The 25,189-nt window shown below is 39.6% G+C and overlaps 4 protein-coding genes across 4 annotated transcripts; 3 read left to right on the forward strand and 1 right to left on the reverse strand.

The window, feature by feature from the left end:
- Positions 1 to 11: 11 nt before the first annotated feature.
- On the forward strand, positions 12 to 4,672 carry si:dkey-32e6.3 (uncharacterized). Its single transcript, XM_058410277.1, has 6 exons — positions 12 to 215; positions 479 to 791; positions 1,323 to 1,717; positions 1,794 to 1,954; positions 2,622 to 2,754; positions 2,840 to 4,672. The coding sequence occupies exons 2-6, from the start codon at positions 536 to 538 to the stop codon at positions 3,014 to 3,016; spliced, it is 1,122 nt and encodes a 373-aa protein (XP_058266260.1). The 5' UTR covers positions 12 to 215; positions 479 to 535; the 3' UTR covers positions 3,017 to 4,672.
- Positions 4,673 to 4,818: 146 nt separating this feature from the next.
- Positions 4,819 to 10,393, forward strand: lrrc23 (leucine rich repeat containing 23). Its single transcript, XM_058410278.1, has 8 exons — positions 4,819 to 5,456; positions 5,603 to 5,736; positions 7,027 to 7,136; positions 7,258 to 7,520; positions 7,812 to 7,942; positions 8,051 to 8,187; positions 9,284 to 9,488; positions 9,643 to 10,393. Exons 2-8 carry the CDS (start codon positions 5,638 to 5,640, stop codon positions 9,676 to 9,678), a joined length of 981 nt encoding a protein of 326 aa, XP_058266261.1. The 5' UTR covers positions 4,819 to 5,456; positions 5,603 to 5,637; the 3' UTR covers positions 9,679 to 10,393.
- A 2,395-nt stretch (positions 10,394 to 12,788) lies between these two features.
- Positions 12,789 to 21,578, forward strand: tktb (transketolase b). The gene is made up of 14 exons (XM_058409843.1): positions 12,789 to 13,024; positions 14,763 to 14,880; positions 15,009 to 15,122; positions 15,266 to 15,363; positions 15,446 to 15,637; positions 16,886 to 17,013; positions 17,117 to 17,313; positions 17,414 to 17,578; positions 17,848 to 18,004; positions 18,162 to 18,292; positions 18,774 to 18,857; positions 19,703 to 19,799; positions 20,450 to 20,569; positions 20,738 to 21,578. The coding sequence occupies exons 1-14, from the start codon at positions 12,918 to 12,920 to the stop codon at positions 20,908 to 20,910; spliced, it is 1,881 nt and encodes a 626-aa protein (XP_058265826.1). The 5' UTR covers positions 12,789 to 12,917; the 3' UTR covers positions 20,911 to 21,578.
- Positions 21,579 to 22,758: 1,180 nt separating this feature from the next.
- On the reverse strand, positions 22,759 to 25,155 carry tnnc1b (troponin C type 1b (slow)). The gene is made up of 6 exons (XM_058409846.1): positions 24,988 to 25,155; positions 23,877 to 23,907; positions 23,583 to 23,729; positions 23,245 to 23,359; positions 23,011 to 23,147; positions 22,759 to 22,935 (listed from the first exon to the last, which is right to left on the reverse strand). The coding sequence occupies exons 1-6, from the start codon at positions 25,009 to 25,011 to the stop codon at positions 22,904 to 22,906; spliced, it is 486 nt and encodes a 161-aa protein (XP_058265829.1). The 5' UTR covers positions 25,012 to 25,155; the 3' UTR covers positions 22,759 to 22,903.
- Between the last annotated feature and the right edge of the window lie 34 nt (positions 25,156 to 25,189).

A 25,189-nucleotide genomic window follows, 5' to 3' on the forward strand; every position in this document is an offset into this window, starting at 1 on the left:
GCCGGGGACTGAGTGTGTGTGTGTGTGAGAGTGTGTGTGTGTGTGAGAGTGAGTGTGTGTGTGAGAGTGAGTGTGTGTGTGAGTGTGAGAGTGTGTGTGGAGTTTATTTATTTCTTCAGCACCGTAGTGAGGAGTAATTCAGTGAATAAAACCTGCAGTCGGAACATATAAATAGCGAGTGGAGATAGAAGTGGTGATATCCGATCTCAGCCTCTGTAAGTGTTGAATCTTCTGCACTTCTCCTCATGCTGGCTGTTGGAGAATCACACAGCAGTCCATTTCTGGTCACTTAGAATTATTTTACAGCAAGATAAATTAATCTCTTATTCTAATCTCCTTATATTTAGTCAGATTTAAACAGGCTGTCCAGATCTGACCTGAGCTGGACAGCTGTGTGGCCGTTTCTGTCCCAGGATTACTTTGGTTAATGAAGTGCAGTACATCTTCTTGTCTTTATCTGAGTTGTTTCTCTTCACAGTGATAATCTGCTCGGTTTATTAGTTCAGCTCTCAGTGTTCAGGGAGGAATAGAGATCATGTCTGTCTCACAAAAGTCCAGTGAAAAGCCCAACAGCAGCACTGAGTGCAGAACTAATGGAGGTGTAGCAGAGGAGAACTCGGACAGTGATGATCCATCTTCATCAGCTTCACTGTTAGTTAGGAAAAAGAAAATAGTCCTTCATGTGGATCTGAACAACACAATCCTGGTGTCTGATGCTGTTACGAAACAAGGGACAGTCGCTGCTCTTGAGTATTTTTTGTCCACTGTGACCTGGGGACGGATGTCAAAAGGTGAGACTGACTCTAGTTGTTGTTGGACACACAGCTGGGAGATGTGATGATGTGATACACTATATAGCCAAAAGTTTTGGGACACCCCTCCAAATCACTGAGTTCAGGTGTTGTTTTTCAGGGGTTGGGCTCGGCCCCTTAGTTCCAGTGAAAGGAACTCTTAATGCTTCAGCTTCATACCAAGACATTTTGGACAATTTCATGCTCTTTGTGGGAACAGTTTGGGGATGACCCCTTCCTGTTCCAACATGACTGCACACCAGTGACCAAAGCAAGGTCCATAAAGACATGGATGAGCAAGTTTCGTGTCCTGCGCTTTGCAGTGTTCCTCCACACCAAACTCCCTCATCCATTGCTTTATGGACCTTGCTTTGTGCACTGGTGTGCAGTCACGTTGGAACAGGAAGGGGTCATCCCCAAACCGTGAAATTGTCCAGAATGTCTGAAGCACAACCCCTGAATTCAGTGATTTGGAGGGGTGTCCCAAAACTTTTGGCTTTATATAACCTGATCATTGTGTACATGCCACAGGAAAATGGGAGTGGATGTGTGAGACTCCGTCTCTCCTCCCGCCGAGTGAGGATGCTGTGAGTTACTACTCTCAGTTTGGTAGAGTAGTAGATTTCACCACAGCTGGGCCGGGCAGGCATTTCCGGAAGGCTCTTGAGGAGCATCTCGAACTGCTGCGCTGGCCTTTGGACCTACCTGCGCACAAGGAGCTTTCTGTAAAAGGAGAAGATGGAAAGCTGTACCACTGGATCCTGCCCTCTTTCTTCCAGCTGTTGCAGGATCTGACCTCGCGAGGGATTGAATTTTCTATTTTCTTCCGCACCTTTGGCTCAGATCTCCCACGCCTGCTGAAGGCTGTTCAACAAGTCCTCGAGCTCGGCACACATCCACTCTTCCCAGTACTTCCAGAACTGAAGGTAGATACTTACAAATAAGTAAAGTAAAGTAAATACTTACAAAAACTCACATTGAATATTTTGCCACTTTGTCCAGCTAAGTGTGGACACAACACCAGGGCAGATCAGATGCAACACTAAGGGTGTGATTCTGATTCACGGAGAGATGCACATATCCACACAGGACGGGGAACGTAGTCCATACCGGTATTTAAGCTCCTCACAGGGTCTGGGTGGCTTCCAGGACCACTTTAACTGGTGAGTATTTAATCTATGGTCCATCCTGGTTAGTTACATCATTGTGGTCTGAGTGAAAACCTCGGCAATTATACAGTACACCATCCCCTCCAAAAGTATTGGAACTAAAAGGCCTGCCTGTTTATTTATTCTTTCTTCTCTTCACCTTCTTTGAAGACATTTGATATAATGGGTCAGAATTTCAGCTTTCATTTCCTGATATTTACAACTAGATGTGTTAAAGCACTTAGAACATCTCCTTCTGTTTAAAGCCACCAATTTTTCCAGTGATCAAAAATATTGGAACACATGATTTACAGGTGTTTCTTGTTGCCCAGTTGTGTCCTGTTAGATCGACTGTAATTGGTCTCAGCTACAGGAATGTTGTTTTAATCCCACTTGTGCTGTTTTTGTTTTTGTTTGTACATCTGTACGGTAGTTTATAATAAATTTAGCCGGTTCTGTGTGCTATAATATAGACATACTCCTAGCCTAAGGTGCATTATTCAGTACTGCACACTCATGTTAATGACCATATCGTAATGTTTACTCACATCTGCAGGAAATTTAAAACCTTTTCTGTTACACGCCATCGATCAGATGTCCTATGAACATTAATTATCTGTCCATCAGGTAAATAGTATATGTTCGAACTTACAGCTACTCATAATCATTTTAATCTAAACAGGTGGGCACGAAACTCGTACACCGTTATGGGAGGAAAGCCACTGTGGATCGACCCGTTTGACCCCACAATCCAACACATCTTTATTGATGACAACATCCACCTGAACAATGATGACACTATCGTTCACCCTAAGGTGCGTGGACAAACCCTGGTCTCTTTCTACTAAATGCCACATGCTAATGCAGCTAAAGCAACTGCCTGCAATCCTTCTTCTGTAGGTATTTCTGGATCCTGAGAGCTCGGAGACGCGCACAGCCTCCACTTCGGAGCTCTATGACCTGTGTCTGATTCAGACTGACCTCCTCAGAGCCATTTCTGAACCCAGCTACTTCACCCAGCGTATTCTGATCTGCATGGAGAACTATGATAGGAACCTCAGGCAGCAACTCGGATAGATCTCACACGCTTCCTTCCAGGAGAATCAGTACTGAGTTTACTCGAATGTTCTGCACTAAACATATATTAGCTCTAGATGTTCTCACATCTGCTAAAGTGTATTAACACCATCTGTGTGTCACTTTAAAGGTGCAGTGTGTAGATTTTGGAAAGTCTTTGTAGACTTAATAATCATGTGATTGAAAACATAGCTTAGAGAAAAAAACAGTACTGCTGTGGAAAGGACCTGGATGGTTTCTTGGCTTCAGTAGCTCATAACACAAGCATAGTTTCCTCAGAGTGCATGAGGTCAGTTAGGACAAAACAGTATACACACAGACACACACACACACACACACACTAGCAGCTAAAACCTGACATGCAACAATTAAATTTAGGTTCACTGAGCACTTTATTAGGAACAATGGTATGACTATTTACTTGTGCAGTAATCTAATCAGACAATCATGAGACAGAGATGGACCAGCAGCTTCGGGTAATGTTCACATCAACCATCAGACTGAGGGGAAAAATGTCATCTTAGTGATTTTGACTGGACTGTGAGTGTTGTTGGCAGACAGGCTGCTTTAATTATTTCTGTAACTGCTGAAATCCTGACATTTTTATGCAAAGCAGTTCTCAGTCACAGAACAAAACACGAGACAGGATTCTGCTGTGAGAGACAACATTAGAGAAAATCTAGAAGTAATATTATCTGGGTGATTGAAGTACCAAAATAAATAATGTAATATTTTATCAAAAACATTATACAACAATATAATTCATCTCATAACTAGTACTGAAATTATTCAGAAGTTATTCAGTTCTATTCAATCTTTCAGTCTTCTCATCCCCTCTGTAGAGAAGCTTTTCTGGTCATCAGATTACTCAGGGATTCCTATGTTACTGGACATTATTATAGGCTTGGTACATTTATATTTAGGTTTGATCATTATGAGTATACTTGAATTTTTGGACATTGGGTTTAAAATGGGACATAGTAGTATTCTGATCATCTGCATTGCTCACTGATATATTTAGAAATGTATGTCCATTTGAAATGTTCAGGGGTAAAATAATGCCAGTGGAGGGTATGTTACTCATGCTACTGAAATTAGACACAGCATCATAATTACTTATGTATTTATTTATTTATTTATTTTCATATTATATTGGGTGATGTACACCGGTCAGTCATAACATTATGACCAGTACCAGGTGAAGTGAATAAGACCCCTGTTAGTGGGTGGGATATATTAGACAGCAAATCAACATTTTGTCCTCAAAGTTGTAAGGATTTGAGTGAGTTTGACCAAAAGGACCAAATTGTGATGGCTAGACCACTGCATCAGAGCAAAACTGCAGCTCTTGTGGGGTGTTCCCGGTCTGCAGTGGTCAGTATCTATCAAAAATCCTGTAAGTTGAACTGCTGCTAACATCTTGGTGCCGGATCCCACAGCACACCTTCAGGAATTTAGTGGAGTCCATGCCTCGATGGGTCAGGGCTGTTTTGGCAGCAGAAAGGGGTCCTTTTTAACACAATATTAGGCAGGTGGTCATAATGTTATGCCTGATTGGTGTAAGCGCTATTGAGTATTCTGTATTTTTTAAGGTTTCAGAGGTTATTTTTGTTGTTTGCTTTTCTCTTCATTATTAAACTAAACTGAATAACTTATTTATTTTGATCTTTTTGTAGTTAATCAGTTGTACAGTATGTAATACAAACAGGACATTCCATCATTTATCCCTTTAAGACAGTATTATATTGTACAGTTATTAGGCAGATATTTACATGGATGTATAACCTTTATCACGCCAAAGGAGGTTATTAGATATGGTATGTAGCTAACTTTTTTTTTCTTCTATTTTTTTCTATTTTTTTTTTCTATAATCTATTATTATAATAGAGTGAGACTGGACTTTTCTCTGTCCGGCATGCAGACATCAGACATCCACACCAAACTGTACTTCCTCTCACATGACCACTGTTTTGTCCTTCAGATAAATAGTCTCTGGATCTGATTGATTGATAAATAATAATTAAAGACCACAGACCACGTCATGGATCTTGTTATGAAGTCCTTTTTACTGTCTACTGTCTTCTTGCATTATTAGAGTGTTGTAGAATAGGAAGAAGTCTATTTAAAATCCTGTTAGACCTGATGTCATGAGTAAGTAAGCTACAGAGTAAATGCCTCAGTAATGAGAGTAAATACCTCAGACAGTGAAGGTGTGTTCCAGTTGAGCAAACATGTCATTAAAAGTGTTTTTCACTCAGTTCTCCTTAAAAAGGTAAGCCATACATCTTTATAATTAGTGCAGCGTGGGCGTGGCTAATGAACGCCCTGTCTGTTAGTGAGCGCGCGCAGGCTCGTTTGGAGGAAGACGTTTGTTGCCATAGTAACCGCTGTACACTGCATGACTGGCAAGAGAGACGAGTAAAGAATTAATCTGCAGCAGGTAAAAAAAAACATCAGAATAGAATTAAAAACTTTGGAAATATCTAACAAATATATGATTTTAACCTATGTTCTCTGGTTAAGTGATTAAAACGAGTGAATTACTAGTTTAGCTATTATTTTATTTTATTTTATTTTTATATGCAGATCGTTGGTATTGGAATAAAGCCTGGTTAGTAAACATGTCAGTATTTGATGAAGATGAAGTGACATTCAGGGAGGAAAAGCAGGAGGAGGAGGAGGAGGATTACCCAGCAGACACAGCGGCCAAACAGCACGAGGTTAGAAATAAAGTTTGTCCTGATGACGGTTTTAATGTTGATTATTAATGTTCATTTACACTCAGGTGCAGAATTACTGTGAAAGGCTATTAAAAAACTATTTGTGTTTTTAGAGCCCATAAAGAGGCTTTAGCCCCCTTACATTTCTACTCAGCCCCCCTAAAAATTCTGAGATTCTCCATAAACTCTACACAAATTGGTGATCTCCTCAGTCCCCTTTAAATTTCATATGAACGGAGTCACAGAGCGAGGATCAGAGGACAAGTGTGTGTGTGAGAGAGAGAGAGAGAGTGTGTTTGTGTGTGTGTTTACCATCCTACCCTGTTAGTCAAACCTTTATTTTATTTATTTTTTACTATTATACCCTCATTGGGGGCTGAGCCCCCCTTAAATGAAAATCCTAGAATCGTCCCTGCCTGAAGGTGTGCTGTAGGATCTGGCACCAAGATGTTAGCAGCAGATCCTTTAAGTCCTGTAAGTTGTGAGGCGGGGCCTCCATGGAACCTACCTCGCAACTTACAGGACTTAAAGACACTTTTGATAGATACTGACCACTGCAGACCGGGAACACCCCACAAGTTTTGGAGATGCTCTGATCCAGTGGTCTAGCCATCACAATTTGGTCCTTCGTCAAACTCAAAGCTCAAATCCTTACGCTTGTCCATTTTTCCTGCTTCTAACATCAACTTTGAGGACAAAATGTTGACTTGCTGCCTAATATATCCCACCCACTAACAGGGGCCATGATGAGGAGATACTCAGTCTTATTCACTTCACCTGGCACTGGTCATAATGTTATGCCTATTCTGTGTATGTATATATATATTAACAAAACAACAATTCACAATTATTGGCACTCCTGTTTTCTGAACTTTTGCGCAGATGCCATCACTGCAGCACTGAATCTGCTGTAATTAATGATGATATCAGAGAATCTGAAGCAAGAAATCTGTCCAGATCGTCCAACCTCCTATAAGTTGTGGCTTTCCTCTTCAGCTCACTCTCCAGGTTTTCAGTGCAGTTTAGTTCAGGAGGCTGAGATGGTCATTTCAAAAGCTGGACTGTTATTGATCCATATTTGTGTGAATTTGGGTGTGTATTTTAGATCACTGTCCGGCTGCAAGGTCCAGCAACAATTCAGCTTTAAGAAAGACATTTTTTTTCTCATCTTGTTTAATGGTGCCAATAATACTGAATGTATTTACTGTTATGCAAATGATTTATAACGTTTTATTAATCAAATGGACGACAAACACATCCAAACATATTTCTGCTTTACCTTGTGGTCAGGTTGAGCCCTGCTCATTAACACAGGATGTAATTGGACAGAACCTTTCCTTACTGTGCCGGACAGGTGATGGACTTTCTCATGCATACGTCAGACTTGACCTACAAAACAGGTAATAATGAAACTGAAGCGAATGTGAAGAGCACATGGATTTCGTTTGGTTTGGTGTACTTGTGTTTTAGAGATAAACAAACACATGTAACTATCTATTGTCTTCGTCTGTGTTTAATCAGGAATCTGGAAGACATTGTTGTGTTGAGTTCATTTGTCCATCTGCGTTTCCTGGACATCTCATCCAACTACCTGACAGACCTTTCTCCACTGGCTACTCTGACTGATCTTCTTTGGCTAAAGGCAGATTTCAATCGGATTCAGAGTTTTCGGGGTCAGCCACTCAGCCAGCTTCCTTATCTGCAGTGGCTAAGCCTCATGTCCAATTGTTTGAGTGACACAGAGGGCCTTGGTGGGACTGCACTGGAAAACCTTAATCTTAGAGGTTGGTGGCACATGACTGGGCAGTTCAGAAGTCTACATTTGTTTTACTGAGACGTATAATGGATAATTTTAATAGAAATTTAACAATTGTTAAACAGAGACCAGCCATATACCCACTGAAAACACTATGATACATACTGTATATTCTATACTCTGTATATATATATATATATAACATACATACATACTCTATTTTAGCTGAGATGAAGCACTTCTGAATTCATTCAACTACAAGAGATGATAAGAAGCAGTAATTGTGTTCAGTCAATAATGATTAGCTCCTGTTTTTTAGGTAATAACCTTCAGACAGTGTCTGGCCTTGATTATGACAAGCTGACCAATCTAGTATCTCTAGAGTTGAGAGGAAACCATTTAGAAACTACAGACGGTATTCATCTCCCCAACCTGCGCCGTCTTTACCTGGTGAGATGGTCGTATTAGTGAATAGTGTTTGGTGAATTTTATTGGAAATTATGATTTATTGCTTTATTCTTTGCCCACAAACTTTGGATTTATTCTGCAACATTCTAGGCCCAGAATAAAATAAAACGATTAGAAGGACTGGACAAACTGGAACACCTAACAGTCCTTCACCTTAGAGACAACCAGCTGGAGACACTTGATGGTATCAGTTCCAGTATGAAATCTCTGCAGTATCTTAATATCAGGTACCTGACAGGTAGAGTGATGTAGTTCAGTGCAGAAACACAATAACTCTGTGGTCAAGTTTAAAAGTTGGCATGCTTTTAGGACAAATTATAAAAAAGTTATTTCATGTTTTGTTTTTCTGATGTTCCCATAATCAACAAAATTGTCCAGTATGTTACTTAATATAAAAAAAATCAAGATAAATTAAATCTCACATAAACACTCTCTCATCTTCCCACCTTCTTTACATATCGTCTGACCTGTAATATCAAAGAACAATTTCCTTAATATTTCTGTTCTCACCCTGCCACATGTCATACATCCTCTTTAAATCAGATTTGGATATGTCACAACTTTAGCCTTTTTTTTTTTTTTTTTTTTTTTTTAACTTTCTGTGTATTTTACCTCTTATTTTGGATCGTTATCTTTTAACAGGATGCACCCACAGTACACAGATCAGCTATAACATTATGACCAGTGCCAGGTGAAGTGAATAAGCCTGATGATCTCCTCATCATGGCCCCTGTTAGTGGGTGGGATATATTACTCAGCAAGTCAACATTTTGTGTTAGAAGCAGGAAAAATGGACAAGCGTAAGGATTTGAGTTTGAGTTTGACCAAAAGGGCCAAATTGTAATGGCTAGACCACTGGATCATCTCCAAAACTGCAGCTCTTGTGGGGTGTTCCCGGTCTGCAGTGGTCAGTATCTATCAAAAGTGGTCCAAGGAAGGGTCATGGGCGGCCGAGACTCATTGATGCCCGTGGGGAGCGAAGGCTGGCCCGTGTGATCCGATCCAACAGACGAGCTACTGTTGCTCAAATTGCTGAAGAAGTTAATGCTGGTTCTGATAGAAAGGGGTCAGAAGGGGTCATAATTTCTTCTCACATTCTGGTAGATTTTTTTTAACTCTCTAAAGAGAAGCTCCAGTTTCTGTCCAGTTGGTCCAATTAATGATAGTCCATAGCTAGATTAACTAATACTTGTAAATACATAAACTTGAGACATGTGTCATGACCCCTTATGTGTGAAATCAGCCTTTACCTTCAGAGCATGTATACTCCAGCAACGTCTCTCTAACTTTTTTCTTCCTCTTTCTTCTCACTATCCCCCAAAGAGGAAACATGCTAGCTTCCCAGCATGCATTACAAAGCCTGAACGGTGTTGCTGGCACATTACGGGCCCTCGTGCTGGCGGACAATCCTCTGTCGGAGTCGGAGGATTATCGGCTCATTGTCATCTCGCGCCTCCCTCTTCTTGAAAGACTAGACAAGGTTCATGTCTCTCCTGTGGAGCAGATTGAAGCTCAAGAGAGAATCCGGGTATGAACATTTCCTCCTGGAGCAGTAAATTTCATGTTAATGTTCACAGCGGTGTAGAGCACAGTTATAGTTAATATCAGAGATCATTAGTTATGATCATACAGGTGACCGTGAATCTCAAATCATTTCATCATTGCGTCTTCTCTGATTTTAGGAACTACAAAACTTCACAGAACAAGAAGAACATTAAACAGGAGTATAGAGAGTGAAGGTGCATTTGTCCTGCTGCAGAAGAAAGATGTGCTGTAGATGATTCAGTACAATACTGTAGAAGTTCATTGTTTTATTTATTTTTTTCTGACTAAATTGTTTCTTATAATTTCTGTTTCGTGTACACATAGCATGATTTATTAAAGATGATTGGTTTCCTCTTTGATTTGTTGTCTGTTCTACTTTAAAGTCAGTGAATTTAACCGACTGAAAATAAATGTTTAGTAACAATAGGACATTAACAGTAGGTGAAGTAAACATGGACACACAATTTCCTACAAGATTAACGGAGAATTTTTCCCCAAGTCACCAGGCAGTATCATAACCTGTTGAGAAATGCTTACAGTATTTGACTGTACTGTTCTTTTAGACACTCTACACTTTACACTACTCCACCTCTTGTCTTATGAAGGTATTGTGTGGAGTTATGGTGTCATGTAGTGGAGTGTTTGATGGATGTTGTATAGTCTTTGGGGTGTGAACATGTTTGTACTGCAGTCTTGTGTAACCACACACACTAATAAGAATTTTATTGTACAGTGACGATATGAACATGACTTGATTTGTGTATTACATAATGAACTAATCCAGTGTCCTGTCTGAGAATAAAGTCTCTGTAGAACAATAATTTATTATAAATATTTAAATCCAGACTGTATTTACTATTCATCAGATTCAAATAGATATAAAGCTTGTTGTCACTGTACACATGTTCATTCATTCTTTCTTTCTTTCTTTCTTTCTTTCCTTCATTCATCCATCCATTCTTTCTTTCTTTCTTTCTTTCTTTTTCTTTCTTTCTTTCTTTCTTTCTTTCTTTCTTTCTTTCTTTCTTTCTTTCTTTCTTTCCTTCAGTCATTCATTCATTCATTTATTCATTCATTCATTCTTTCTTTCCTTCAGTCATTCATTCTTTTTTTCTTTCTTTTTCATCCATTCTTTCTTTCCTTCAGTCATTCATTCATTCATTCTTTCTTTCTTTCTTTCTTTCTTTCTTTCTTTCTTTCCTTCAGTCATTCATTCATTCATTCATTCATTCATTCTTTCCTTCAGTCATTCATTCATTCATTTATTCATTCATTCATTCTTTCTTTCCTTCAGTCATTCATTCATTTATTCATTCATTCTTTCCTTCAGTCATTCATTCATTCATTCATTCATTCATTCTTTCTTTCCTTCAGTGATTCTTTCTTTCTTTCTTTCATTCATTCTTTCCTTCATTCATTCATTCATTCTTTCCTTCAGTCATTCATTCATTCATTCATTTATTCATTCATTCATTCTTTCTTTCCTTCAGTCATTCATTCATTTATTCATTCATTCTTTCCTTCAGTCATTCATTCATTCATTCTTTCTTTCCTTCAGTGATTCTTTCTTTCTCTTTCTTTCTTTCTTTCTTTCTTTCATTCATTCTTTCCTTCAGTCATTCATTCATTAATTTATTCATTCATTCATTCATTCATTCATTCATTCTTTCTTTCCTTCAGTCATTCATTCATTCATTCTTTCTTTCTTTCTTTCTTTCTTTCTTTCTTTCTTTCCTTCCTTCAGTCATTCTTTCTTTCTTTCTTTCTTTCTTTCTTTCTTTCTTTCTTTCTTTCATTCATTCATCCATTCTTTCTTTCCTTCAGTCATTCATTATTTTTTCTTTCTTTCTTTCTTTCTTTCTTTCTTTCCTTCCTTCAGTCATTCTTTCTTTCTTTCTTTCTTTCTTTCTTTCTTTCATTCATTCATTCTTTTTTTCTTTCTTTTTCATCCATTCTTTCTTTCCTTCATTCCTTCATTCATTCATTCATTCATTCATTCATTCATTCTTTCTTTCTTTCTTTCATTCATTCTTTCCTTCAGTCATTCATTCATTCATTCATTCTTTCTTTCATTCATCCATTCTTTCTTTCCTTCAGTCATTCATTATTTTTTCTTTCTTTCTTTCTTTCTTTCTTTCTTTCCTTCCTTCAGTCATTCTTTCTTTCTTTCTTTCTTTCATTCATTCATTCTTTCCTTCAGTCATTCATTCATTTATTCATTCATTCATTCATTCTTTCTTTCCTTCAGTCATTCATTCTTTTTTTCTTTCTTTTTCATCCATTCTTTCTTTCCTTCATTCCTTCATTCATTCATTCATTCATTCATTCATTCTTTCTTTCTTTCTTTCATTCATTCTTTCCTTCAGTCATTCATTCATTCATTCTTTCTTTCTTTCTTTCTTTCTTTCATTCATTCTTTCCTTCAGTCATTCATTCATTCTTTCTTTCATTCGTTCTTTCCTTCAATCATTCATTCACTCATTTTTTCATTATTTCTTTCTTTCATTCATTAATTCATTCACACATTCACTCATCCATTCATTCAGTCATTCATTCTTTCTTTCATTCATTCATTAATTCACTCACTCATTTATTCATTCATTCTTTCATTCATTCATTCTTTCTTTCTTTCCTTAATTTATTCATTCATTCGTTCACTCATTCATTCTTTTATTCATTCATTCACTCAATCTTTCGTTATTTCTTTCTTTCTTTCACTCATCCATTCATTCTATCTTTGTTATTTGTTCATTCACTCATTCTTTCATTCACTCACTCACTCATTCTTATGTACATAGCAGTAAGTACAGTATGTATATAAGGATATTACACACTGTGTTTTTCCCTAATGAAGGATGATAGAGCAAAATTCACTCCTTCCTTGTTGACTCATGCTGCGTCCACACTCTGTGTTAAAGTGACAGAGACCTGCGTTAAATAAAATCTCTATATGAAAATGATCGCATTCCTTATGAGCTAGAGATATTATAAATATTACACACACGCCTGTGGAAATATACCATACCTTATAAATAAAATAAAATGGAATGAAAGTGATTCTTAATCTTAATCTGCGGCTCACCGCTGGATTAAAACGATCCATTATATACCAAATATATCACTACGCCATTATGCTGATTTTTTTTTTTTTTTTTTGGTCTTTTATCAGGAATTTATTTATATGAAATATTAAATGAGGAAGAGCTCACAGTTACAGACACGATGTCGCACTACCAATCAGATCAGCCAATCAGATGGCTTCGTGGGCGGGGCCAGTGTCAAGCCTCGCTTAAAACCTTCAGCACTAGCACGTTGCTCCCTGCGCTGCTCTTCGGTCCACTTTTCCTAGCAGCTTTCTGAAACTTCCACATCCATTACTTCAACATCTCCGTTCAGTTAAACATCCCCAGACATGGAGAATTACCACAAACCCGACGAGAAAACTCTTCAGGGCCTGAGGAGCATCGCTAACAAGCTAAGAATTCACTCCATCAATGCGACATGCGCCTCAAATTCAGGGTAAGTTTTGATGCACTCAGCAAGCTAACAGGCTAATAGATTACTGCTCGGTCATCCAGGGGTTTATCTTCAGCGGGATGAGAGTTAGAACTGTGATTTTCATTCGCCTGAAAATTTTTATTGAATTCTGTTTATCTAGGTAGAGGCGAGTTAGAAGACTTTAGCTAGTTTGCAGCCCGTGTATATGTTTCTTTTCCATGTCAATATATTTAGTGTATATTCAGTGTCCTACCAGCTACAGTAAGTAGCAGACTCACCTATATGTGCTATTGCATATTATTTAGCAGCCATAACCGAGGCCGGCCATGTGGCGGGGAGAAAATTGGCTTAGCCTTATCGAGTAGCTAATGCTTGCTAACCTCGCTAGGTGTGTCAGATCTCACGCGACTCATGGTAGCTGTCGGGTTTTTGATGAAGATCCACTTTGTATTCGTGTGGTGTTTTCTTTTTCGCCCAAATCCAGCAGCGCGCGCTACAGTGTGTCACGTGCACCTCCGGACGTCTCGTGCTCCCCCTTACCTTGGGATTTGGGGAAGAATATATAGATCGCAGCCACATGTGCAAATAGTTGTTGTGCAAAAGACCTGTTGTTGCACTGATTGGCTGAGTAGATAACCTGGTGAAATTTTAGCTGAAACTTGCTGGGATTATCGCAGTGTGCTTGAAAAGCAGAATTACAAACAGTCATGTCTGATCCCTGTGACACAGAGCATTGCATTACACTAGATAACATGATGATTTCAGTCATGATGATGAAGAGAGTTTGTGGTGTTAAGTGACCAGAGCAGTGTTGTAAATTCCAGGCTGTATTATTCATCCCTAGATTTACTAAAGTGACCGCTTTCTTTTCTTTTTTTTGGCCTTTATTTCCTCATTCTGTTTATGATGTCTCTCTCCTTTTTCCTAAGCACTCGAAGAGTCCGGCCATTTGATTTTTATGTCCTTGTCCTTTTTGTATTTCAGCTTTTATAAAGATCTGTAGGAACCAGATGGTAATTTATTAATGAATTGCCCCATATTTGAACATTTTGGACTGTGTTGTGAAGTTGCATGCACGGTGTGTCAATAACTACTGCTTGGAGCTGCTTGGTTTAGAAATTTCACGGTTTTCCTTGCCCTGTTTTGTAATATGCAAACAAATATTTGCAGACTAAAGAGATGGTTTAGTCAGAATTTAACCATTCTCGGCTCGGAGATAACGGTTTCCTAACCTGCACTTTGTGTGACCTTCTAGTTAACATTGTGTGTGTGTGTGTGTGTGTGTGTGTGTGTGTGTTTAGGGGTGATGAGTCCAAATGAAAAACCCTGTGCTTTCTGAATGTCCTGTATGAGATTATAACCCCATCAGTGCCTCTTAAGTGCACAAAGTGCAGTTCAGATTGTTGCATGAACTTTGATCTTTTCAGCGCTGAATTGTTCAGGCCCTCCTTCTGGTTAAATTATGATATTTGGGTCCTTCACAATGGAATCAACTACTAACTTGTCTCAGATGCCTGCACCAGCTGTGTCTGCAGACAGAGTACTGCCCATGTCCACATGTAATGTTGGTTAATGTATAAATTCCACACACAACTGGTGGGTGTTGGAATACTAACCCCGTGTAACACCCCATCGGGTTGCCAGATTCCTCTCATTTAAACCCATGTTGATAACCTGCATGTATTTTTGGGGTGTCTCTAACTTGAATATAAATTACCCTTTATTCTGTTTCTGATTAGTGTGTTTCTTCCATGTACAGACACCCAACATCATGCTGCAGCGCCGCTGAGATCATGTCTGTGCTGTTCTTCCACACCATGCGCTACAAAGCCGACGATCCGCGCAACGCCTGCAACGACCGCTTCGTTATGTCTAAGGTAGAGCGGTTAGCTTTTCTTTAGTCAAGACTCGTCCACTTGTTTCAGGTGAAAATGTGACTTTCTATGATTTTATTTTGAAATATTTAGATGCATGTAAAGCTTGTTTTCCTTTTTTTCTATCTCAGGGTCATGCTGCGCCCATTCTCTATGCAGCATGGGTAGAAGCTGGCTATGTGAAAGAGGCCGAATTGCTTAACTTGCGCAAGATTGACTGTGACCTTGAGGGCCATCCTACACCTGTGAGTGACACCGTGCTTATAACAGAACATGCACTAAGAGAATACAGTGGTTGTGGTGACCTGTTTGAGTGTTCTACATTCAGTTTGATTAGCTGTTCAGTAGCTTGCTTTGTTTTACGTAATGCATTTTTTTTTCCTTCCAGAAATTGGCCTTTGTGGATGTGGCTACGGGTTCCCTGGGCCAGGGTCTGGGAGCTGCATGTGGGATGGCTTACACTGCAAAGCATTTTGACAAATCCAGGTATAGAAGCTAAACCATATGAATATCTGCACGGTGATCATGATTAACCTTCTACTCACACAAAATAACTGTAATTGTGCAGCTACCGTGTGTACTGCCTGCTGGGAGACGGCGAGTGCTCTGAGGGTGCCGTGTGGGAGGCCATGGCTTTTGCGTCCCACTATGGCCTGGACAACCTGGTGGCCATTCTGGATGTGAACCGCCTGGGACAGAGTGAGGCTGCACCTCTGAAGCATGACATGAATGTCTATCTTGAGCGCTGCAAGGCTTTCGGGTAAGCATCACAAACGCGCACGTGATTTTTCCCTCTCCTTTCTCCTGCTTTCCTTTTTATCTCTTCAAAATTCCTGACCTTCCACTGACCTCCAAAATTCCTGACCAAACTAGCAGTGTCTCCAGGAGTTGATCTCTTGTGTCTTACAGGCTAGATTTCATGTTCCCTTTTGTTGGTGAATAAGCAGAGCATGGAAAGTACTACATGCAAAACTCAAAGGCACAAACATCTTTCTTCCATGCTTCATTTTCTTTATATTGTCTCTGGACATTTTGCCCTTTATCCTGACTGTGTGTGTGAGTATAACACTCTGAGCAGTGCCAAGTGAAGTGAATAAGACCGATCTCATGATCAGGGCAACTGTTAGTGTTGGAGCATCTCCAAACCTGCAGCTCTTGTGGGGTGTTCCTGCTCTGCAGTGGTCAGTATCAGTGGTCCAAGGAAGGAACAGTGGTGAACCAGAGACAGGGTCATGGGCGGCCGAGGCTCAGTGATGCACGTGGGGAGAGAAGGCTGGCCCGTGTGATCCGATCCAACAGACGAGCTACTGTTGCTCAAATTGCTGAAGAAGTTAATGCTGGTTCTGATAGAAAGGGGTCAGAATACACAGTGCAGGACGGGTCAGGGCTGTTTTGGTAGCAGAGGCAATATTAGGCAGGTGGTCATAATGTTATGCCTGATCAGTGTATAATGAAGGTTAGGTGGCTTCTTTTGAGTTAGGCCGCACAGTTCGCTCTAAATAAGCTTGTGCAGCTGTTAATGGGGTGTCTGAATTGGTTACTCAACTATTGAGATTTTTCTTCACAATTTATCACAAGTCTTTAGTGTTAGTAATGTATATTAGATCATCATGTAAAATTGTTTAATTTCCTTTTGGGTGTGTTATCTAGTGCCCTTTTCTCCAGTATTACATTACTAGTTGCTTAGGTCACAAGTGATCATTAACACCTATTAAAGCAATACTGAAGGCAAAAAAGATGAGATTTTATTACATTTTCTGGAGGGTTTTCATTTGCCAGCTTGATAGATGGAGCTAGAATATTTGGCGCTTTAGTGTTACAATTCCTGTCCATGGTTTCTATCATCGTCATCTCAATTGAAATCTAGACACAAAGTCCAGATTTTTTTCTTCTTCTCTCTTGTACTTTATATTACACCTTATACTAAATAGTTTTTTTTTTAAATGTAATATTTGATCAATAAGCAGTGTATTTTTATTTTTTTGTCTTTTTTTTTTTTTTTTTTAAGCTGGAACACGTGTGTGGTGGATGGCCATAATGTGGAAGAGCTGTGTAAGCAGCTGTGGCATGCAGAACGTTTTAAAGGGAAGCCCACTGCTATTGTAGCCAAAACCTTCAAGGGCAAAGGTCTGAAAGGTGAGTTGGTGATGTAACTTCTGCTTCTGCTGCATAATCTCTACTTCAGTATTGCTGCTAATGCTACATTTATTTGTGACATGTCGTGTACTCTGCTTTTCAGGCATAGAGGACCTTGATAATTGGCATGGCAAGCCCATCCCTAAGGACCGTGTGGATGAGCTGATTGGTCATCTTGAGAACCAGATCCAGACTTCCAGTAAACCCCTCCAGGCTGCACTACCTAATGAGGATGCAGCTCCTGTAGACCCAAGTCCCATCTACCTACAGTCTCCTCCAGAATACAAATCTGGAGACAAGGTGATTACTATATTGACTTGGTTAATAAGCAACAACCATATTTTTTTATTAATTTCTTTTTTTTATGTCTCTAAACACCATTTTCCCTGTTTGTGTGCAGATCTCTACCAGGAAAGCCTATGGTGTTGCCTTAAAGAAGATGGGAGATGCCAGCCAGCGTATTGTGGCTCTGGATGGAGATACCAAAAATTCGACTTTCTCCGAGACCTTTAAGAAAGCCCATCCTGATCGCTACATAGAGTGTTTTATTGCTGAGCAGAACATGGTGTGTTTATTTATAAAAATATGTAGTATATCCAAAGCGTTAGTCACTTCTAAGACTAGCACTGGTGTTTGCTGTATCTGTCTTGAATCTTTTCACATGCTTATCACATATTAAGTTTTTACTCGGAAGGGTGCGACTTAACACACCTTAGAAGTCGTCCCCAGTACTGATTTAAGAGTTATTATTTAAAAGGCCATTTTAAGTCAAACTGAAAAGTTTTAGATTAGTTGGCATGTTTGTTTACTATCCACCTTTCTTGTTCTTTGTAGGTAAGCGTGGCGATTGGTTGTGCCACTCGAGATCGCACGGTCCCGTTCGCCAGCACCTTTGCTGCTTTCTTATCACGTGCCTATGACCAGATCCGCATGGCAGCAATTTCTCAGTCTAATGTCAACCTGGTGGGCTCCCACTGTGGTGTCTCTATTGGTAAGACCCGTCTGTTCGCTTCTAAACTATATTCTGCAGGACTTCTTGCTCTACATTTTCCCCCTCCATTGTAAATTTCCTTTTTTGCTTCTTTTGTTCCCCACCATTAACATTTTTCAGGTTAACGTGTGTTCTTTGTGTGCATGGTCTTGCTCAGGTGAGGACGGACCCTCTCAGATGGCTTTGGAGGATCTTGCGATGTTCCGTGCTATCCCAACATGCACTGTGTTTTACCCTAGTGATGGAGTGTCTACTGAGAGGGCAGTAGAGTTGGCAGCAAATACAAAGGTAATTGTTAATGTTACTGAGAATCTATATACTTCTATATTTATACTAATACATTTTTACACCATCTACACTCCTGTACCACAATAATTGATCTGCAATGTTTTTTTTTTTTTTTAATATGTCCTTCAAATGATTTTTGTGCCATATTCAAGTACAAGGAACCGATGCTGAATGTAAATTAAGATGATCATGGCACAAAAAGCATTTGAACTATTATTTACCACTAGTCATAGAATGGGGTCAAAAGTACTGCTTCATATTGCAGACAAAAAAGAAATACAAAATAGTAATGGCCTTAGCATTCAAGTGTATTTATAAATAAGGTTTTTCCCCTCTCCTTGTGGAGGACAGGTGGGGTTTTGGGTCTTGAGAGACTTGCTCCTCTCCATACTCCATATAAAAATAATTTTTAAAATCAAATCATGCAAAGAGTCAAGTTTCATTGTTCTGGTTTTCAATGCTGTCTATAATTTGTTTTCAGGGTATCTGTTTCATAAGGACCAGCCGGCCAGACACAGCAGTCATATATAAGGCAGATGAGAAATTTGAAATTGGCAAAGCTAAGGTAAGAGTCTGAACCTGGTGTTGACTCTGTGCTGCCTTGTTATGCATTTGGCGCTGCTCAGATTGTTTGGGTCACTGCATTATGGTCCATCCACTAATTGTCATCAGCACAGTGCACATCAAGTGGTTGAATGTTTGTAGGATTTTATATAGAAATAATATTTTTAATCCAGATGAACTGATTAAATAGAATAAACTGATTAATGGGGGATGTTGTAGCTTAGTGTTTAAGGTGTTGGACTACTGATTAGAAGGTTGAGTTTGAATCTCAGGTCCACCATACTGCCACTACTGAGGCCCCTGAGCAAGGCCCTTAACCCTCAATTACTCAGTCGTATAAAATGAGATAAAATGTAAGTCGCTTGGGATAAGGGCCTCTGCTAAATACCACAAATGTAAATTTTGGAATAGGCTCAGGGTCAAATGTCTGTTATAGTGCCATTTAATTATTGTAAAAGAAGCACCTTTGTTTCCATGCAGCAGATATTCACAAACTGGTTGCTTCATGGTAACATGAACATTGATGATCATTTAATTCTGTGTTGCTGTGTAATGCGGGTTGATGCAACTAGACCATTACAACGGTCACTAGAGGGCGCTGTAGTGGGATGTTGGTCTGGTAGGAAGGCACTACTGAGACAGATGAGAGGCAGATTTGCATTATGTTGGTAATGAGGTTGAAGTTATAAACCCCAGCAATTATTTGCATCTTGTTCTCAGTAAGCCTGGTTTGAATACCTGTTAGGCATGGATATTAAAACGGAAATGTCCTGATTTTCTTTCTTTCTTTCTTTTTTTTTTTTTAGTTTAATGGACTTGGATGTTGTTTCACTTTTTGTCCTGTAGGTGGTGCGTCAGTCTAACAGTGATCAAGTGACCGTGATTGGAGCTGGTGTCACGCTGCATGAGGCCCTTGCTGCACATGACATTCTGGCTAAGGAAGGTTAGTGTCCATTTTTACCCTAAATATACTGCTCAAATAATGAAGGGGTCACTTAATCACAACACTAACATCAAGATAGGGATTATTAAAACTAGGGATTATCAGTTGGCATGATCAGTTTGGAGGTAGGTCAGTGATAGTGTGGGACCATGGTCATCTGGACCTGCACATGATGGCCAACAGTTCCCTTAGTGCTGTTAGAGATGAAATCCTCAGAACCATATTCAGACCTCACTCTGGTGCAGTAGAACCTGGGTTCCTTCTGGTACAAAGCCTCATGTGGCCATGTAAACACCACCCGTTGCTGTGATGAAATTCAGGTTGTATCATCATGGAATTTAAATTATTTCAATTTTTTACTTTTGATTGTAGAATCGGCTCTCATCGGGTTGATTTTGGTTTCCATTGACCATATTCACATTTATTTCTCAAGAATTTACAGAATGTCAAAGATTTTTGAATGTTTCATTCATTGAGATCCAGTGTGTGATGATGATCCCTTAATTTTCAGTAGTGTATTAATTATGTATAAAGATAACTGTAAACTTTAATGCCATGATGTGATCTAGATTCATATTTAGTAGTTTTTTTTTTTCCCCCCAATATCATATTTGAACATTAACGATGACTAAAGTCCATCTGATTTGCAGGTGTGAACATCCGTGTAATTGACCCGTTCACTATTAAACCCCTGGACGCTTCTACAATTGTGGCCAGTGCTCGGGCCACTCAAGGCAGAGTGATCACGGTAGAGGATCATTACAAAGAGGGTAAGCAGTTTTCTGGTCTTGGTGTCGCAGGATATTTCTGGACCTGAAAGAGCTTGGGGTTCAGCTTCTGAAACTTTGTCCTTTTTTTTCTTCAGTGTTCAGAATCGGAGGTGGTTTTTAGTCATGTTTGTAATAACAGTGTAGTAATGTCCTGCTTTTTTTGTGCAGGTGGTCTGGGCGAGGCTGTTCTGGCAGCAGTGGGAGAGGAACCGGGCGTCGTGGTCCATCGACTGGCTGTGAGCCGAGTGCCCCAGAGTGGCAAACCCCAGGAGCTGCTGGACATGTTTGGCATCAGTGCTAAGTCTATTGTGGCTGCAGTCAGAGGCACTTTTGCCAACTAAATCCCTTTATTCCCACCGGTCTTTCCTTCCTGCTGACCTACCGCTAATACAACAGGCTTTTAAATGCTTTTGGCCTGTAATAAGTTCTTTCCCTGACTAGAGCACTGCGTTTAATGACCTAAGAAAACCTGAAAAGGTTAAAAAAAAAAAATTCTTTCTTGATTCTTAAAGCTTTGTACAGGTTTTGAGTAACATCTCTGGCATTCTGGTTATGTTACACATTCATCCTGACCGATGAAATGACCTTCATATAATGGTTAGTCATTTATAAAAATATATAATTTGCTAAATCATGGTGCAGTGCTTATGACCCATCACTTTAACTTCTTTCCATTTCAATTCCTACATTCCTCTTGCATCTTTTTTTCCTGCAGTATGAATTACCTTCACTATGAAGTATTCACTGTCTTGGAGGGTAAATTATGGTTTCAGTTGAACTTCCTCACCGAGTGTGTGAGAGGAATGCATACCGAGGCGCTTGTAGGGTCTCTGAGTGCATCTCCTCTGTTTAAGCTACCGTGTATTTGCTTCGTTTGCAGCTAGTCTTGTGTCCCAGTGTGTCATCTATTTGCGTCATGTTACTGATCTGTCCAGATCGTCATTGGCTGTGTGAATTCTCTGGATCCGTCTGCCTTTACAAGCAGTAATAAAGATAACTGTTCACCCACGCTGTTTATTCCTCTTGTGCTTATTTAGTGTCTGCTAAATCTAAATGAACTCTTATTTCATCAGCCACCATGCTGCATCCCAGCCAAAATACTCACTTACAAATGAACACTTACCCATTCATGCAGTTATCTAATCTCCCAAATCATTCCAAATGATTGATTGTAGTATTGTGCTGACTGCTCTGTGCTCTAATCTTTGTACTGGGATTTTTATTCACAATGATCTCTAGAGTTTACTCCTGATGGTCCAATTAAGGAAAATGTTTAGTGAGCAGAAATTCTGTGGACAAAAATGCCTTTAGAGATTAGAGAGATGAATACTGAATGGCTAGACTTGTTCAAACAGGACAGAAAGGTTACAGCAATGCAGATGACCACTTTATAATCTTGATGAGATGCACAATGTGTGAAATCTTGAGGTTGATGAGCTACACCAGAAGACCACAGTGGATTTGACCTTTTGTCGACCAAAAACTGAAATCTGAGGCTGCAGTGGGCTTGACCGAAACTGCTATATATAAACGGTCAAGGCTGGTGGAGGTGGTGTAATGGTGTGGGAAATGTTTTCTTTAGGCTGTTAATACCAATCACTTGAAATGCTACAGCCTATTTAAGCATTGTTGGTGACCATGTGCATCCTTGTATGGCCACAATTCACCTTCTTCTAATTACTATTTCCAGTATGTCACAAAGTGAATGATGTCTCAAACTGGTTTGATGAACATGACCGTGATACCAGTGGTCTTCCCAGTGGCTGTGGGTGTGGAAGCATAGAAAACATGAAATTGCACCTGAAAAATTGATGTGAATTGCATTATACAATCCTGTCAACATCAACCAGATCTCTAAAGTACATTTCAAACATCTTGTGGAATCCATCCTGAGACTGTTTTTAAAAGGAAGACCTAACCAGTATTAGTGTAGTGTTCCTAATAAAGTGCCAGTGAGTGTATGCATGTTTTCATTCTAGTTCTTCATTTGATTCCAGACAACACTGGGGCTTTAGAAATGCAGTTTTCATGACATGATTACAAAGACTACAGAAACTACAGGTTTTTCTCACAAAGTTGCTGTTTTGATGAGGGCATGATGTAAGGTACAATTATTTATCTTGGGCATACAGCATTCAGAACCAATACAGGAAAGGTAATAATGCACATTATTTACATGTCTTGTAAGGATTTTTTCAGCATATTCGAGAGTTTGTTGCATGTTCGCCAGATTACAGGTGACCCTGTGGTGATGTCCCAGCTGCAGGACAGGGAATGATGAGGTGATGCTGGGGGCTGTTGAATCTGCATGGGGGTCTTCATCAGGCACGATTTTTACTCCACACCCTTCATGAATTCCAAAAACTCTGTGGGTTTGAGAAGGAGTATGTTAGAATGAACTAACTCTCTGTAATATGTAAATTCTCCGAGTTTTCATTTACCGTCATAGTCAATTTTTCCATCATTGTTTTTGTCTCCATCTTTCATGAGTTCCTCGATGTCGTCCTCTGTAATGGCCTCGCCTGTCGACTCTAGCATGTTCTTCAGTTCGTCCAGGTCGATGTACCCGTCTCCGTTTCTTCGGGAGAGAACGTTAATTACTTGAATTAGTACTCTACAGACGAACCAAGTGCAGCTGTTGAAGCTGTGATGGTGAGAATCATTACGTTCCCTACTTGTCAAACATGCGGAAGACCTCGGCCAGTTCCTCCTCGGATTTTCCTTTACTCTCCTCTTTCATGCAGCGCACCATCATGACCAAGAACTCGTCAAAGTCCACTGTCCCGCTACCTACACAAAAATACACAGCCACCATATTCACATGAGATGTGATATTAGTTCATGCGCTAACGAGCTCTAAGACTACACTTTTGGTTGAGGTTTCTTTTCTTGGAAGAGCTGTTTGCTATTTTGGAAAATCTTGGCTCTTTAATTACAGAGCCTTGTTTTGTGGTGAAGCCTCAATATGTTCAATGCATCAAATAAACCTAAAATATCTCAGCAGCTTGCGTACCATCCTCATCCACTTCGTCCACCATCTCCTGCAGCTCTTCTTGTGTGGGGTTCTGTCCCAGCATCCTCATCACCTTCCCCAACTCCTTAGTGCTAATGCAGCCATCCTCAGCGTCCTGCACGAAGATGTCAAAGGCAGCACGGAACTCTGCCAGAGACACGTTAACACACACGCACATGACTTCATGCAGCTCACATGACCTGATAACCCTTCAGAGCGGGGTTGTTAAGACACCAGAGCTAAACAGAGAACAAGGCCTAGAGGCATTTACAATAGAGAATAACAAAGTCTTACCATTTTTTTGTTCCTCTGTTAAATTCTCGACCTGTTGTGGAAAAGAAATAATCAGGTGACGGTTCAGTCGCTAGACTGCAATCTGATACACATCATTCCTCAGACATTGAGCAGCTTCTATTCTTTACACACATAAGTCATGATTTTATTTTTGACACCAAACCTAACACCTAGACACTGGACACCAGACACAACCGACTGTTAATCTCAGTAACGCTGCCCTTTGGACCCTGCATGCAATCACCAGCTATTGTACGATATTTTTAGCTTCTGTGTTATGTTTTATGCAGCACTGCTTTATTTGTGTTGCTGTTAAAATGTAAACTTAATTGGCTGTGTGTACATTCATCTCTAATCTGAAGTTATGAACGTTACTATGAAATATAGTTCATGTTATTATTTTACTCTGTTAATCCTCAATGTCTCAAGAGGTTAATATTTCCTCTATAAAAGAGTTCTACTTGAACCCATCTGTAGAGAAACACTCTGTGGTCAGTCTCTTGCCACCCCTTTGCCTGGAGTATCCCTGTCTTGCATAATTTGGTCCTTTTCCTCCTCACAGCCGATTCAACTAATCAGTGAATTAGCAGCCTTTCCTGTATTAAACTGACTGTGATAGAGAAAGCAGAGAAAACACTAACGTGTATGGTTCTTCAGGTCCAGAGTTGGGATACTGTTCTAAAGGATATTACTTTTATTTTTTGTATTTTACATTATATTAATATTTTAATCTGCTTATTTATCATTACAGTATTCCATCACACCATCTTGTCCTCTCTTTTATTTAAGGTATACATTCCCGTGGTAGTAAATAAAAGAATCTTTTTCTTACTGCTGTTAGAACTTCGGGTCCATTAAGTCCAGTAGTTGTTACTACTATTTCCAGTAACAGTGAAAAAAAAGGAAAAAGCTGAATAGCTTTACTGTTGACCCCAAATGTTGGTTTAACCTTGAGTGTTCAGGCACTGTTATATTTTACTTAATCCATACTTTTTTAAGTGAAAAGGTTCAGAATATCAATGTTTAACCCAACTGTAGACTATAAAAGATGTTTATCATCAAGGTTTGGGTTGCTCAACCTACATCCCTTTAGCCCATAACAATTGCTTACCGCTGCTTTATATACATCATCCATGGCTGTTCTGAGTTCTGACTTCCTTTCTCAAACTGTGTAGTTGTCTATGATGGTCCCTCTCAGGTAATCCAGCACTCCTCACAGCACTGTGGACAAAGGACAAAGAGTCCCAGGGCCACCTTGTCTGGCCTTTATGCCTGGAATGGGTGTCTCAGAAAAGACAGAAGTCTGCTGTCAC

The sequence above is a fragment of the Hemibagrus wyckioides genome, linkage group LG15 (genome assembly GCF_019097595.1).
Source record: "Hemibagrus wyckioides isolate EC202008001 linkage group LG15, SWU_Hwy_1.0, whole genome shotgun sequence".
Lineage (NCBI taxonomy): Eukaryota > Metazoa > Chordata > Actinopteri > Siluriformes > Bagridae > Hemibagrus > Hemibagrus wyckioides.

What these genes read in the sequence shown, in the direction of transcription:
- si:dkey-32e6.3 (XM_058410277.1), top strand. Translation starts at nt 536, where the DNA reads ATGTCTGTCTCACAAAAGTCCAGTGAAAAGCCCAACAGCAGCACTGAG. An exon ending in TTCCAGGACCACTTTAACTG is followed by an intron (nt 1,955 to 2,621) that starts GTGAGTATTTAA and finishes TAATCTAAACAG; the next exon opens with GTGGGCACGAAACTCGTACA. An exon ending in ACACTATCGTTCACCCTAAG is followed by an intron (nt 2,755 to 2,839) that starts GTGCGTGGACAA and finishes CTTCTTCTGTAG; the next exon opens with GTATTTCTGGATCCTGAGAG.
- tnnc1b (XM_058409846.1), bottom strand. Translation starts at nt 25,011, where the DNA reads ATGGATGATGTATATAAAGCAGCG. An exon ending in ATGATGTATATAAAGCAGCG is followed by an intron (nt 23,908 to 24,987) that starts GTAAGCAATTGT and finishes TTTCCACAACAG; the next exon opens with GTCGAGAATTTAACAGAGGA. An exon ending in TGGAAAAATTGACTATGACG is followed by an intron (nt 22,936 to 23,010) that starts GTAAATGAAAAC and finishes TCAAACCCACAG; the next exon opens with AGTTTTTGGAATTCATGAAG.
- tktb (XM_058409843.1), top strand. Translation starts at nt 12,918, where the DNA reads ATGGAGAATTACCACAAACCCGACGAGAAAACTCTTCAGGGCCTGAGG. An exon ending in AAGCATTTTGACAAATCCAG is followed by an intron (nt 15,364 to 15,445) that starts GTATAGAAGCTA and finishes GTAATTGTGCAG; the next exon opens with CTACCGTGTGTACTGCCTGC. An exon ending in TTGAAATTGGCAAAGCTAAG is followed by an intron (nt 18,858 to 19,702) that starts GTAAGAGTCTGA and finishes TTTGTCCTGTAG; the next exon opens with GTGGTGCGTCAGTCTAACAG.
- lrrc23 (XM_058410278.1), top strand. Translation starts at nt 5,638, where the DNA reads ATGTCAGTATTTGATGAAGATGAAGTGACATTCAGGGAGGAAAAGCAG. An exon ending in GGAAAACCTTAATCTTAGAG is followed by an intron (nt 7,521 to 7,811) that starts GTTGGTGGCACA and finishes CCTGTTTTTTAG; the next exon opens with GTAATAACCTTCAGACAGTG. An exon ending in ACCTGCGCCGTCTTTACCTG is followed by an intron (nt 7,943 to 8,050) that starts GTGAGATGGTCG and finishes GCAACATTCTAG; the next exon opens with GCCCAGAATAAAATAAAACG.